The 15,446-nt window shown below is 45.1% G+C and overlaps 1 protein-coding gene across 1 annotated transcript in view; it reads left to right on the forward strand.

The window, feature by feature from the left end:
* Positions 1–15,446, forward strand: part of PRKCB (protein kinase C beta) — a 148,068-nt gene that overhangs the window by 97,217 nt on the left and 35,405 nt on the right. Inside the window, exons 8-10 of the mRNA XM_055089748.1 lie at positions 5,023–5,114; positions 6,857–6,919; positions 12,660–12,798. Coding sequence (XP_054945723.1) covers positions 5,023–5,114; positions 6,857–6,919; positions 12,660–12,798 — 294 coding nt within the window. The remainder of the gene's footprint in view (positions 1–5,022; positions 5,115–6,856; positions 6,920–12,659; positions 12,799–15,446) is intronic.

The raw sequence follows: 15,446 nt of genomic DNA on the forward strand, positions 1-15,446 counted from the left end.
AGGGGTCCTGGTAACTTGGGGTCAACTCTGGGTTGGCAGCAGTATCCAAGGATATAGTTTAATGTAAGGGCATCGCTGTAGGAAACTCTTGGCCGTAGTCTCAGTTGGCCATGGTTGAGTTGCAGGAAACAGAATACCTCTTCCAAACTAGCTGATGTTAAAAAAAAAAAAAAAAAAAAAGAATTATTGGAAGAAAAACAACCCAAAGACAAAGATGTACCTGAGCATCATGAAGATCTAGAAACTGTAAATTCAAAGCTTTCTAGACTAGATCTCTGTTTCTTTTTCCTTGCTTTCTTTGTTTCCCCCACCCCCCACCGCTCATGGTAACATGGCTTCCCTAGTCCCTTGGAGTTTGCCTATCCACCAAATTCCCCGAATTCCAATTCATACACAGGAAAGAGAATCTGATTGATTCAGCATAGGTCAGTTGTTTTATTCCTAGCCCAATCACCTAGTAATTGGCTACTAATTCAGCCGGAACCTTTAAGAAGGGGTTGTATCTACAGGGAAGGAATAATTGGCGCTCTTGTCAGGTGGGAGACGCCACCTTGAATCCAAGGAGACCAACTGGGTTGGAGCAGGACATAGCCTGCTGCTAGCAATGCAAACATGGTATTCAATGCATCCAAGGAGAGGAAGCTGGAGAGAGCTTGATCGGTGTCTGGGCCTCAGGCAACTAAAGCCAACCAAGAATCTTGAGTGCAGGAAAGCACCCAGGAATGCAACCCAGGCATATAGAGCTGGGGTGGGGAGGAATAGACACAACCTGGTTCTCTCTGCCCTCTTGATGGTGGCCTTTGCATATTCATTCAATAATCAAAGGTCCATAGAATTCCAAGGAAGAAGAGAGATGGCCCTAGCCCTTGAGAACTTTGCTCTCTGTGTGGAAGGGCAAAGCTTAGAAAGCAGAAAATACAGTTAGAGGAGCATCAAGTTGCTTGATTCTGATAGTGATTCTTAGGCTATAGAATACAGAGGAAAGAAGGTGTCCACACGCTCACTTGAGTGAGCCTCTGTGAGTTTGCATGGACTCCATGCATTATCTGTTACATCTTTGCAAACCCATGTGGAAGAGAAGCTATTCCTGCCCCTTTAGGAAGGCAGGGGAAGTTTAAGTAACTGACGCACGGTCTCAGAGTAAGTAAGCAGGATAACCGGCACTTGAACCCAGTACTAGCTCATGCCACAGCTAAGGCTCTTAACTGCACAGCTCCTTGATAGAAACAGATGGATCTTTGCAGTAAGAGGAACAGTTTACAGACAGGATTGATTCACTGACCAGCTTGGAAAATCACTAAAGATCACTAAATAGATTAACGCTTATGCAACTCACCTTAGAGCAGGGTACACGCTTAGAGTTGCCTACACTGTTGATTTTCTCTGTCCATGGTATCTTATTAAAAGTGGCAAGTGTCCTCCTGGCAGTCACATGGGCATTGTGTCACATCCCACTTTCAGCTGTCTTGGAGGAACAGTGATTATCTCTCTAAATGCCCTGCCTTATCCAGGGCCTCCCCTGGTGAATTCTGTACATGCAATCCAGCCATCGTTTTAAACCAGACTGTCCTCATATTCACACTCCAAATTTGAAAAATTCTATCCAACCACTTTGCACGCTACGGTGACAGACAGATATTTAATTTTATTTATTTACTGATTGAATATGAGCGGTCACGGAGAAAGGAAATTTAAAATTAACTGAAGTCGTTTCACGCTTCAGAGACAAGGGCAGTGTGAAAGAAAGTTGAGCAGACTGGCTAGTTTGAAGAGAAAGATGGTGAGCTTGCCTTTCGGAGCTTTTAATTGGAGTTGACAGTGGAACACCCACGTAGAAACGTCCTGTAGCCAGCTGGAGCTGACTGGAGCTCAGGAGAAAGGGAGAGGATAGAAACTGAAGTCGAGATTCATCAGCCTAGAGCGATGAGGGTTGATGTTTTGAGGTGTGACAAGTCCTCTTTGGAAAACAGGGCAAGTAGCAGGAGCCAAGCTGGACTTGGAGTCCATACTCAATACCTACATTCCGATGTCCGTGTAGGAGAGGCCAACAAGTAGGTCCTGATCCAAACCCACTGCACGTGACTATGAGAAAGATCTGTGAAGCCTTGGAATAATTTTTTAGGAAGCGTGGGGAACAAAGTCAGATTTCAGGGCTCTATGGGGGGAATAATTATGTCAGAATTGGAGGTAGTGGGTGAGCTGAAGTCCCTCTCGTGAAATTTCTCTGAACACATCCTACTTTAGATGATGGCTTTAGTTAGTTGTATATTAACCATGATTCTGAATTCCTATGGAATTAACCAAGATTCTGAATCTTCTGACAGCAAGACCTGTACCTTATCTTTTTTGCCCTTTGAACACCTAATCCCATGAATTGCAAACATAAATGCTCAATAAAAGTTCTAAAATTCACTTCTCTGCTCAAGATGGGCTCTAGATTGCCATTGGCAGTGTTTTCCAAATTTTGCTGTTCCTTGCATTGGAGTGGGAGATGAAGTACATGGGCAAATTGCATTTATTTTAAAAATAAGTCATTTAAGGGATTGATGTACCAAAGCCAGACTGGTGATAGCATGGAGTCAATAGACTCCAGAGAGGCATTTATTTTTTTACAGAGACAATGAATCTCCATTTATGACTTTGGTATGAAGTTTTAAAATTTTTAAATAACTCTGTTTAAGTAAAAAAAAATAAGGTAAGTTAATAAAAAACATTTTCAAATAAGTAAATTTTAGTAGATGATTTAGAACAACATGGTAAAGGTCTTAACGTACGTGAGATGACTGACGTTTGGGTGGATGGCCTTATGCAGTTCATCATAATCTGATCCCATGTCTTGCTCACATCTCCTCTTTTGTAACTCCATGCATTCTACTCTCCCTCCTCAGCAATAATAGCCATCAAATCAGGGGCTTCAGGTGCTAGTTATATTTTTAATAATATGCATTAAAATAAACACAAAACTCTAAAGGTAAAAACGTAGCCCACCTAAAATTATCTCCCACCCCATTTTGGGAAACATTGCCGTTTGGAAGTTTATCCGGTCTCCCCACTTGCCTGGGGGGATCCTTAACATCGGGCACCACGGATCATTCACAGTAGCATCTCTGGCAGTAGAAGAGCCTGGCAAAGAGTGGGCATCATTAAGTGTTTGCTCGGAAAATGAAAGGACAGCAAGATGCCAACCATAATGTTTAATAGCTGAAGAACTGGTATGCCAACGCCACACTCAGTACAGTTCGAAGATGACAGATCTCAGGGTTGCCCCGAATACGGTGAGTGGTAGAAACAGACCACAGAACGTGGCATCACCCACCGTGGAGCTCTCTCCCTGATGTTGGGATTCTGACTAATGAGTCTGGGGGGCGGGCAAGTTGAGTTCTTCCAAGCAGAAAGCAAGCAACTGAAATCTCTCCCTCACTTACTTCTCTCTCTGTGGCCGATGCCATCTGCTAGTTTTAAAAATAATTTTTAAAAGCAAGTGTTTTGGTTCTCTTCAATGTGCAGCAAAGACAGATGCTATTTTTAGGCTTGTTTTCTATCAGAATACCCCCAAAGAACCAGGGGCAGGGTGTCGGCGGTTCTGGCTGACTGTCTCCACTCTGCCACTAACTTGTAAGTGACCTTTTTGCAAACCTCATATGCCTTTGAGTGGAGGGTTCTGCCTCTCATTAGAGATGTTGAGAGGGTGAAGTAGCGTCGGGCTGAGAAAGTCCTTCGACATTTCAAAAATAATTGATTAACCTGTACCCGTCCCTTGTGGTCTGCCAGCTTTTTTTGACATCCCTTCTCTTCTCCCCTGGACTGGAAGCTCCCAGAAGGGAGGACACACCCACACATCCGTACAATGTCTGGGTCAGAACCTTACACGGGAAGCTGCATAATACGAGGTTACAAGTGTAGACTCTGAAACCGACCTGCCTGGGGTTCAAATCCTGCCAGGGGGAAAAGGTAATGTTTGTCATGTTGGGTTGTTTAGAGAGATAAATGAGACAAAATATGAAAAGCGCTCGGCTTAGTCACATAGTGCTCTCAAGGTGGTAGCTTCATTTCATTGTTTTTATTCTAATTATTATACACTCAATACACATTTGATAAATGCACACATGACTGTTATATGTAAGACAAAGGTCTGTGCACTGTAAGGAAGACTTTTTTTTAGTGGTGGATTAAACCTTTGTTGTATGGCCACCATCATTGTTAGAACACTTTACGTACGTCATCATCTTGGTACTTACTCTATGGGCAGGTGGGTCGTGTCCACTTTACAGGTGGAGAGAAAGCTGGAGATTTGAGAGGTTAAGCAACAGCTGTTGCACGGCTAGTAAGTAGTGGAAAGAGACTTCAAATGCTATATTGATTTCATAGGGACCCTTTGCCCTACACATCACTTCTCTGCTACCCCCCTCCTGGTCTTACAGCCCCGTACAATAGCTTGGCGACTTTTGACAGCAAACCCCCTTTTACACAGCGACCCAGCCACCCCGATAGATAAGTAAAACAGAAACACATATTTCACAATGCGACCAGTCCCGGAAGCCACACACTGTCATTTTTACAATATCCTATTGGTTACACAAGTCAGTCCAATTCTCAAGAGGGAAGGGACTACACCAGGAAGTGAACACCAGGCAGTGGAAATTACAGGGGACATGGTGGAGGCTGGCTCCCACAGCTTACCTGTTACCTGTATATGATTCACTTAATAGTCTTCACTGTTTATTAAAATAAGATTTACTAAACAATGATAGCCACTAAGTCACGAGATTAATGTGCTAATTATATTTTCCAGTACCGACAAGTATAAAGTTAGTGTTATTCATTTAAAAAAACAATTCACATACTGCCTGTGGTCACTTGCATACTTCCAGTGGCACAAATACTCCGCTTGGGGAGACAGTGCACCCAACCTGTCATAGAGTCCTGGTGGTGTTGATCATAAATCCCAGCTATTACCTGCTGTCCATTTGGAACCCAAGAAACTGTAAGAGGCTGACTTTGCTCTTTGCTGTCTTCTCCCAGGACCGCCTGTACTTTGTGATGGAGTATGTGAATGGTGGCGACCTCATGTACCACATCCAACAAGTGGGCCGGTTCAAGGAACCTCACGCTGTGTAAGTGAGAACTGGTGCTGTGCTTTTGCCTTGGGATAAATGGGTGGGTTGTTAGTTCTTTTGGGTTCTTAGTCGAATAGGGATTTTAAACATCTTGAGCTTTTTCTTTAAACATCTTGGGCTTCTGAGAAATACATGGCCGGGGCAAAGGGTGTTCTGCTGAGATGGGATACTTCTTTCTTTCTTGACACAAGCTAAGAACTTGAAGCTTGAAAGCCACAGCTATTTCTTTATCCCTAAGTTTCTTGAGGTTGCACTGCGTGGCATGTGGGATCTTAGTTCCCTGACCAGGGATCGAACCCACGCCCCTTGAATTGGAAGCGTGGAGTCTTAACCACTGGACTTCCAGGGAAGTCCCTATCTCTAAGTTTTGCCCCTGGCTCATAAAGAAAACCCTATAGCTTCCTTGGGGAATGTCATTGTAGGTTTTGTATATTCCTTTGCTGATATTTATTGAGAGCTGACTATGTGCCAGGCCCAGAGAGTTTTTAGAGACTTGCTCAAGGTCACAGAGCTAGTGTGAGGCAGATCCAGAATTCTGACCCAGATCTTCTTTGCTCACGTTCTCTGTCTGACACCACTCTCCCTCTTAGATGCCCTCGTTCCAGGGAGGTGAAGGCTCAAGCTGCATAGTGACTATGCTCTGTGGCTCTTGGGGTGGAGAGACTGACTCTGGGTCTTTGGAAATCCGTTTCCCCTGCTGAGTTCATTCTGTCCCCTTCAGTCCACGAGGCAGCTGGTCTCTTCTTTTTAGAACACAAATTTCATCCTGCTTCTCCTGGCTGTTGGAGAATAGGAGCACAGCAAGTCGTAGGATCAGCAGTGCTAACCTCTCCTAGGGGGTTCGCCAGGCTCTGATTGTCCCGCTAGAGAGCTCTGCAGGCTCATCTAGGGCGCCATCCCATCATTGCAGAGGCTTGCTGGCTCCTGTTCAGCTCAGCCTTGCCCCCTCCTCCCACCTGCCCAGGCCATGAGCACAAATTCTGGTAGGGTTTGCATTCTTCTGCTTCCAGGTCGTGCCATTTGTGTATCTTGGCACAGTCCTAATGGGTTGGCTCTTCTTGTACTTCTGACATCTAACTGACCACCGACCTTCACTCCATCATCACACAAGACACATGGTCAGGACATTTTACAGAGCTCCCCAAAGGGCCGCCTAACCTTTGTAACGGGGCTTTCTGGTTCTCTCAAAAATGTTTCTTTCCGGGCCTTCATGAAGAGCTTACGCTTTAGCCAGATGCTGTTTCCAATACTGGCTGTGCCATTCATTAGCCGTATAACTTGGTCAAGTTATTTCATGTCACTAAGCCTCAGTTTCCTCATTTGAGGAACAGGGAAGTAGTAGTATCACCTACCTTACAGGATTGTTATTTAGATTTAATCACATGATAACCTGAAATGATGCAAGGTTGATGGTAAGCCTTCAGCAGATGTTAGCCGTTATCATGCTGCAGTCTGAAATGATCATTCTCCAGCCAGTTCATCATATCCCGTGACCTCCTCCCCACTAAGCAGTTGCTGAACCTCTGCGCACCCCATTTTGTCCTTAGCCTCATAGCTCTCTAAACCCTGTTCATCCGTCCAAACTCTCATGCTCGTTTTATGAGATGTATGGTTGACCATCCATGGTGGAACATTGATTCCCTATGCCCAGTTCAATATTGTATTGAGTTCTGAGAGTTTCCAAGCATATGGTGTCCTTGAATTTCTCCATTGCTTTTTTTGTTTGTTTTTAATTTCAGATTTTATGCTGCAGAAATTGCCATCGGTCTGTTCTTCTTACAGAGCAAGGGCATCATTTACCGGTGAGTGAACCCTGCTGTACTTCCCGTCTCCTTGGTTCCTAAGCTCTTCCCTTCCCTGCCTCTTTCTTCAACTGCTTTTAAAATTAGAATCCACGGTGGGGGAGGAATCCTCCAGTGCTAACTTGGGCATGTGCTCTGCCAGGCAGCATTGCCCACTGCCCTGGCAAAGTTTGGGCAGCTCTATACGATGACAGAAGGTCTTCCTCCAGTAATGGTTCAGAGCCTCGAATGTGAGACCATTTGCTCAGAGGAGGGGGCTCGCCCCTGGGGACCCAGCCCTTCTTTCTCTCACCTGTGGACCCCACATTTGAGGAGCAAGCAAAGAATCATGGCTGGAAGAATGTGCTGGATCATATTATTAGGAAACAAATTTCTTTCTTTCCTTTTTTTTTTTTTTTTTTGCTATGTAACTACAATTTGGAAATGGATCTCTGAGTAGCTTGCCCTGAAAGACAGGATTAAGCTCAGGACTTGGCATTTGCCCGTTTTTGCAGGAGCAAGTGTATGATCACAGCCGGATGAGTCATACCATTTTATATCTCATGCAAGCAAACTATGGAGCCTGGGGCTGCTATTTGTCAGTGAGTCCAGGGTGTACAGTTCTCCTTACACTACACGGATGCAAATGGCATGACAGTGCAGGCTTGCATTGGTTTGTTATGCAAGGGAGGCTGGCGCGTGGCATGGGGCTTCCAAAGGGCACTTGGCATGGGCGAGGGTCTATTTAAAAGATCCTGAAGAGTCATCAAAGTCTGTTTCATTCATTCATTCCTTTGACAAGCATTTATTGAAAGCCTACCATGTGCTGGCCTCTAGTCTAGATGGTGGGGATACAGCGTGAAGAAAACAGACAAAGCCCCACCTTTGTAGAACTCATATTCCAGTGGTGGAAGACAGATATGTAAATCATACAAACACAGTCTGTCGAGTAGTGAGAAGTACTATGGAGGAAAGTCAAGCAGGGGAGGGGGCTGGTGTGGGCTGGGTGGTGGTGGGTTGCCTGTCATTCTGTACAGAGCATGAGATTAGGGTCTAAAGAGTTAGGGAAGACCCTCGGAGGCCTGGTCTTCCTAAAGCAATTGAAGGACATGGGACTAAAAGGCATAAAGAGATTAGCCCTGGTGATCTCAAGGCAGAAACTGGAAGTGAGGCTATGGGCCCTGGTGGGATGGAGGGATGGAAGGTGAGGGCCTTGCCCGAAGCCTGCAGAGTCCTGGGTCTTTTTTTCACTCCATGAAGTAGCAAATCCAGAATGCACAGAGTCCCCAGTCTGTCTGTGTGCTCCTGAACGGAGGAATGAAGGTCAGGAAGCCAAGTGGCTTTACGTGGCACGGTGTGATCTCAGTGGAGAAATAGAAACAGAGAGAGTAACCATAATAATTTAAGCTGTAAATTGTGTGGTCATTCAGCCCACGCTCGTCCTCAATGAATACGTGTCACCACGTATGCATGAGACGGGACCTGTGAAGCCTCTAATCCCCCCCGTTTCTCCTTTGACTGTCATGGTGGGAGCATCTTGTGCTGAATGTAATTCTGGTGTTGAAAGGTACACATTATCTTCCATACGACATGGCCCCTAAACTCAAGCCAGTGACTTCAGCTGGTGCTTAACCAGAAAACCGGGGATCATGGGTAATTGTTCACTCGACATGGTTTTCACCTTATGTGCTGACATTTGAACCTAACTCCTATACGAGATGGGCCTCCACCAGAATAGAATCAAGGCACTCAAGCATTGCCGAGAAGATTAAACAGGGGACTGTAAGTTAATTGGAAGAAAATCCAGTCCCAGTGGAGGAAACAGGAGATGAAATGATTAGAGTCCTTGACAACAGGATTGGGATTGAAGGCAAGGTTTCCAGACTAGCAGGGAGCTGGATTGGGATCTGGGGTCCATTTGGTCCAAGTCATAAAATGCAAAGATTAGCATTCTAGGTGCTAGACCGTGCCTAAATGCAAAGCTTTTTCTGCTAACGACACCTTCTCTCTTTCTTCCTCCATTATTTATACGTTTAGGGCATATTTATCACTTTTTTAAGCCACTCAACATCTGAACCCCTTTCCTTTGTGAGTAGGAATGGAGTCCATATCCTCCTCTAAAGATTTAACGTGCCAGATACTTTCACAGCCTCCCTGTAGGAAGAGCAGACACACAACTCAGGCTCTGATGCTCATCACACTCGCTGAAGACCTTGAGTCAGAAGTTAGTGACCAAGAAAGCAGAGACTGTAGAATCGAGAGGGGCCATAGTCAATCAGCTGTGTCTGGTTTCCAGAGGCGTGAGGGGAAGCGGCTCTTAGCAACAGCATCCAGAGCCCAGTGTTAGGGCTTCGTGGAGCAAGGGATGATGTCTGTGCCCAGTGGTGACATCAGTGGCATCTTCGCTGGGGCATCTCTGCGCTGCAATTAGGCATTGTTCCTGGCTGTGTAGCCTCCAAATCTGGTTCTTCCGCCTTTTTGGAGATTCTCTGAGCTCCCCAATTCCCTTTTAAAAAATTCCTTTTTCGGTTGAAATAGTCAGAGTTGGTTTTTGTAGCTCACAGTCAGGAACTTCAGTGGAGACAGTATTTGCAACTGACAATCAAGTGAAAACTGTAAAAAAAATTTGCATGACAGAAGATGTGTGGTTTTTTAATTTCATAGAGATTGGTTTCATGTTGGTAAAGTCTTTAAATGTTATAAATCCCCCTCTTCTTCATTTGGATCTCTAGTTATCTGGACAGTTCTTAAGTAAAGAGGATGAGGAATCATGCTAGACTTGCGCTCTCTGAGGACCATGGCTGGAGATGTTGGTTGAGGGGAGGACAAACGACCCTTCCAAACTTAGTGTCTGATTTGTAGATTGCCGTCTCTGGAATGTGTGTTGATTTTGCCCTTGATGGATTTGTGAACATGAAACATCTGACTAGCCCCCTTTAGAAGCAGAAATGAGGATTTATTACATTAAACAAAAGAATGGAGTGGGCCATCAAAACACTGTTATGTGACAGTGAATATGACCAGGGCGTGCTCCAGCCCCATGACCTGCTGGCCCTTAGCACCTGAAGCTCCTTTTCTATAATAGACGAAGATGTCCTCACTTCCAGAGTTGCCCCAGCTGCCTCTTTGGGGGCATGTGGTCAAGCTGAGGGGAATGTCATGGATCTCTGTCAATCAAATCACATGCAGACCTGGTATGTTTAGGTGAAACAAGTTTCTGCAAAGTCAGCTTCTCTAAGTTCCAAGCTGGCCTTCAGAGACCTCTGTGGCTTGTAGAGAAGCGTGAAGGCTGGATGTGGGTAGCACCACGGACAGCACCAGAGATCGTGGAACGTTGCTGTTGGTAAACACTGGGGTGCAAGTGAGCTTCCCCTGGGATGAAGAGACCTCACAGACACAGATAGTAGATGCCAGGATATATTTTCAGGTTGTATTTGTTTAGTTGAAGATGATGACGGCAACTCCATTCAAACTAACTTACATTAAAGGAGGCATTTTCTGGCTGACATAACTGAAAAGTCCAGGGGGCAGATCTCACTTCAGGCCTGGATGGATCCAGTGGCTCAGATGATGTTATGAGCATTTATTCTCTTTCTCTAGGTTCTGCTTTATCTATACTAGCTTTCTTCTCTCCATCTGTGACCCCTGGCACTTCTAGACTTACTTTCTACCACCTGAGCAATCCCAATGTAAAAAGAGCTCATCTCTTTCCTGATGGTATCAGCGAAAATGCCAGGGCTGATGTTGATGTTCAGAGGCTTTGAGTAGCTCATAGTGGGTCACATGGCCATTCCTGAACCAGTCACTGTGACCAGCAGGATTTCCACTGGCCAGGACAGGACCACATGACCACTCCTGGAACCAGAAGTTAAGAGCAACATCACCAACCATGAGCATCAGGGAAGGTGGTTCTTGAGAATCCGGCAAGATGGTTCTTCAAAGGAATATTAGGATGCCTGAGAATGGCTTGAGACTCAGGGAAGGTGGTTCTTCAAAGGAATAATAGGATGCTCTCACCCCAGGATGCTAGAATAGGCAGAAGCCACAGATGTCCACCACCCAGTGAAGATGATTTAAAGGAGAGATCTGAACTGAACAGTAGATCCCTTTACCTCTGAGGAAGTTGGATTTCTAATGGGGTTGAGGAAGTCTGGCCCATATATCGTCCCTACTCGTTGATGCTGAAACACCAAGTGATGACACTGGAGTCAGTGTTTAGGGAGGAGGAAAGTGTGATGATATTGGAGCCTTCGGATACACTGGGAGTGTGCAAGGGTCCCCAAACATCAAACTCTCCTCATCAACACGGATGAAATAAAAGAATGGGAGTGTAGCCCGTGTCATTTAGGACATCACTCCATGGAGGTGACACCTTCCCGACACTCTGTTACAGTAACCTCCTTCAGTTTCTGTCCATCTCATCATTCTTTTTATTTCCTTCATACCATCCATCATAAGCTATAATAAGCATGCTTATAGATTTGAATACTTGGTAATTGTCTTTTCCCCTCTACTAGAATTTAATCCTAACAAGAGCAGGATGCTTGTTTATCTTGTTCGTAGTATATACCTCACTCAGAGCATAGTGCCTGTCACATAGTAGGTGTGCAACACATATTTTTTGGTTGAAAGAATCAGTAGGGGGCTTCCCTGGTGGCGCACTGGTTGCGCGTCCGCCTGCCGATGCAGGGGAACCGGGTTCGCGCCCCAGTCTGGGAGGATCCCACATGCCGCGGAACGGCTGCGCCCCTGAGCTCTGGGAGGATCCCACATGCCGCGGAACGGCTGGGCCCGTGAGCCATGGCCGCTGGGCCTGCGCGTCCGGAGCCTGTGCTCCGCAACGGGAGAGGCCACAGCTGAGGGAGGCCCGCATACCACAAAAAAAAAAAAAAAAGAATCAGTAGGAACTCCTGGGTTCACGGCCTAGGAACTGGCTTAGGAGGGCTTGGGGCACTTGGTGTTAAATAAGATGCTCTCAATCCGTTTTTTTCTCCATGATCTTCAGAGATTTTTTAAAAATAAAAATTTTGTGTAAAACATATCTTCCTACAAAATGTAAGTGGTCCTGAAGTTGCAGAGGTCAACTCTGGAGATGCTCCTGGATACAGGAAGCTTCTGTGGACGCTGTGTCCTTTATTTAGCTGTCTGTGGATCACTCTTCTCAGAGCTGCTGTCTCACTGTGTCCTTCTGAGACCACAACAGAGGGAGGCCCGCATACCACAAAAAAAAAAAAAAAAAAGAATCAGTAGGAACTCCTGGGTTCACGGCCTAGGAACTGGCTTAGGAGGGCTTGGGGCACTTGGTGTTAAATAAGATGCTCTCAATCCGTTTTTTTCTCCATGATCTTCAGAGATTTTTTAAAAATAAAAATTTTGTGTAAAACATATCTTCCTACAAAATGTAAGTGGTCCTGAAGTTGCAGAGGTCAACTCTGGAGATGCTCCTGGATACAGGAAGCTTCTGTGGACGCTGTGTCCTTTATTTAGCTGTCTGTGGATCACTCTTCTCAGAGCTGCTGTCTCACTGTGTCCTTCTGAGACGCTTGGCACAGTGGGCTCTGTAGGAAAAGCAAAGCACAGGGGTTTGCGCATCCTTGTATCTCCCTGCCAGATGATAAGCTGTTGGAGGGCAAGGGCTGGGTCGTACCCATGGCTGTGCCCCCAACACCCCTGCTGTAGTGTCTGGCACTTAATGAGTGGCTGTTGGTTGACTTGAAATAAATAGCATTTAATTAAATCTCTAAATCTTCTGTCTGCACAGGGACCTGAAACTTGACAATGTGATGCTGGATTCTGAGGGTCACATCAAGATCGCTGATTTCGGCATGTGTAAGGAAAACATCTGGGACGGAGTGACAACCAAGACTTTCTGTGGTACTCCAGACTACATCGCCCCTGAGGTGAGCTGATGCCAACCCCTAAGGCGCGTCTGTGTTGTGTTGATGTGCTGATGTCTCCCCGGGGCCCTAGGTGGCCACATAGGAGCCGGGAAAGGTTCAAGGGGTACCTGACAAGCAAACCTCAGGCTGGTCCTTCTCCTGTCCTCTAAATTATTCCTTTGCAATCACACCTGAAAATTAGCTTAGCACACATCCAGAAGCTCAGGCCCAAAATACATCAAGGTTTGGGAGAAAATTTACATAAAACTCAAAAGTACCATCCACCACGCATCAGTAAAATTCTTCGTCAAGCTGCTATGTCTCATGGCCATAGGATACCTCCTATTTATGACACTGAAACATTTGTTCAGGGGAGGGAGGGAGGGAGGGGGAGGGGGGAAGGGATTGATTGATTCTCTGGACTGACTATGACACAGGATCTGTGTACTAATAGGTATGCAGTAGTTGTGCTAAATCCTAAAAGACTCAGAATTTTTCTTCCTATGATTAAGATATAAATGAAAGTGCGAAGATTTTTTTTAGTGCCTCCCCGTTCCTTCCCAAGGGAAACGGTCAGTTGCAGAATGGATTTCCCCAACATGTCATGGTACAAAAATTTGTGCCAGATGATAGCCTTCCTTTTTCTCTGAATTGGTACTCAGAAAGGTGGCATTCTGCAATCTGTTACTGGATTTTTATGGAAAGGAACTGAGAGCTTGGCACAGAGTCTTGGAAATGGACATTCTAGAATTCCTCTTTTCTTGACTGTTAAGGCTTCATATGTAACAATGGTGACGGGAGGCCCCATGTCACTAAGTAGCTTGGCACTAAATTTAAAACCTGCATACTCTGTTACCAAAGCTGTTCCTCTTCTAGAAATCTAGTTTGCAAAACACACACACACACACACACACACACACACACACACACTCCATACGTGGAAGGATATGTGTTCGAAGTCCTTTCTTCATTGCAGCACTATTTTTAATAAGGAAAAATAGGGACTTCCCTGGCGGTCCAGTGGTTAAGACTTCGTCTTCCAACGCGGGGGTGGTGCAGGGATCGATCCCTGGTCGGGGAACTAAGATCCCACACACCTCGCTGCCAAAAAAAAAAAACAAAAAAACAAAAAAACTGAAACAAAAAACAGAAGCAATATTATAACAAGACTTTAAAAGTGGTCCACATCAAAAAAATCTTAACAAAAAAATAATGAAAAACGGAAGGCAACCTCAAAGACGATCAATAAAGGAACAGTGCTACATTTCATGTTAAGAAATATTGTTCAGCCCTTACAAAGATCAGAGCACACCTGTCTGCACTACCTTGAACAATGTTTGTTGATTAAGGGATGGGCAATAGTCTGAATGATTTATAGTATGGAATACTATTAGGCATCTGGATATGCAGACATGGAAATATCATTGAGAGAAAAAAAGCAAGTTACAGAACGATAAATACAATATGATACCATTTCTGGAAAATAACACTAATACACAGAACACTGCTATATGTTTCTTATGAGTATGTAGATATGCGTGCAAAAGTATAGAAAATCTGGAAGATTACAGACTGGTTTTACAACGTTGGTTACCTCTGAGGATAAGGCCATCGTAAAGGGGAATTTAGCTTAATCTGTGTACTGTTTAAATTTACAAGGTAAATGTATTTGTGTATTACTTGAGGAATTGGAAAGTAATCCTTTAAGCACTTAATCCTTTCTTAGGACCCAATGGAGTTATCCCCATGTGACATACATTGCTTTATTACCATTTTGCTGATTAGGACATCAGACACAATTCCTTGATCTGCCATGAGTTCAGTGATCTCTGGTTCACAAGCCCTGCTGCCCTTAACAGTCACCTGGGGAGCTTTTAAAATGGGGATGTCCAGGCACCACCCTAGGTGCATGGAATCAGAATCCCTGCAGGGTGGGCCTCCACATGTGTGGTTTTCAAAAGTTCCCGGGTCTCATGATGCTGGCAAGCATGAGCCCCGACTTGTGTTGCTGGGGAAGCTGCATCCTCCTCCAGCTCACAGCCCGCAGCCCGCTGGTGAGAGGAATAAACTCGGGTCAGCTTTCCCCCTGCTTTGCCATTAACTAACCCCATCGCCTCAGGCTACTTCTATGACCTCGCGCAGCAGGCTCTATTTCCCTTTGTAAGAGGATTAACTTGTTAGGTTGTCATGAGGACCGAAGGAGACATGAAGTACTTTAAAAGTGTGAAAACACTTGCAATAGGTGTTCTCCCAGAAAGCTTTCTCTTCATCCCTTGAGGTCAGTTCTCCTCAGAGGATACTTCTGATTTCAGGGCAGAAGCCGAGGTGGGAGATGGAATTGGATAAACGGACAGTTACTTTATAGCCAAGGTTGCTCAGACACATGTGTTGAGTAAAACAAACCATGACCGAATTAGAGAACTTTTGAGTCATAGCTGACATTTCGAGGGCATAATAAGTGAGAGGCACATATTTCTCTTTCATCCTCACAAAACCCTATGACAGAGATATTATTATAAACTTCATTTTGTAGATGAGGAAACTGAGACTTAGAGAAGTTAAGTAACTTCCCCCAGGGTCACACGCTGGGAAAGAGCAGTCAGGATTCCAAGTCTGGACTGTCTGGCCCTCAATCCTCAGCCCTTAACCTTTGCTGTATCACCTTCTAA

This window comes from Physeter macrocephalus, chromosome 14, assembly GCF_002837175.3.
Source record: "Physeter macrocephalus isolate SW-GA chromosome 14, ASM283717v5, whole genome shotgun sequence".
NCBI lineage: Eukaryota > Metazoa > Chordata > Mammalia > Artiodactyla > Physeteridae > Physeter > Physeter macrocephalus.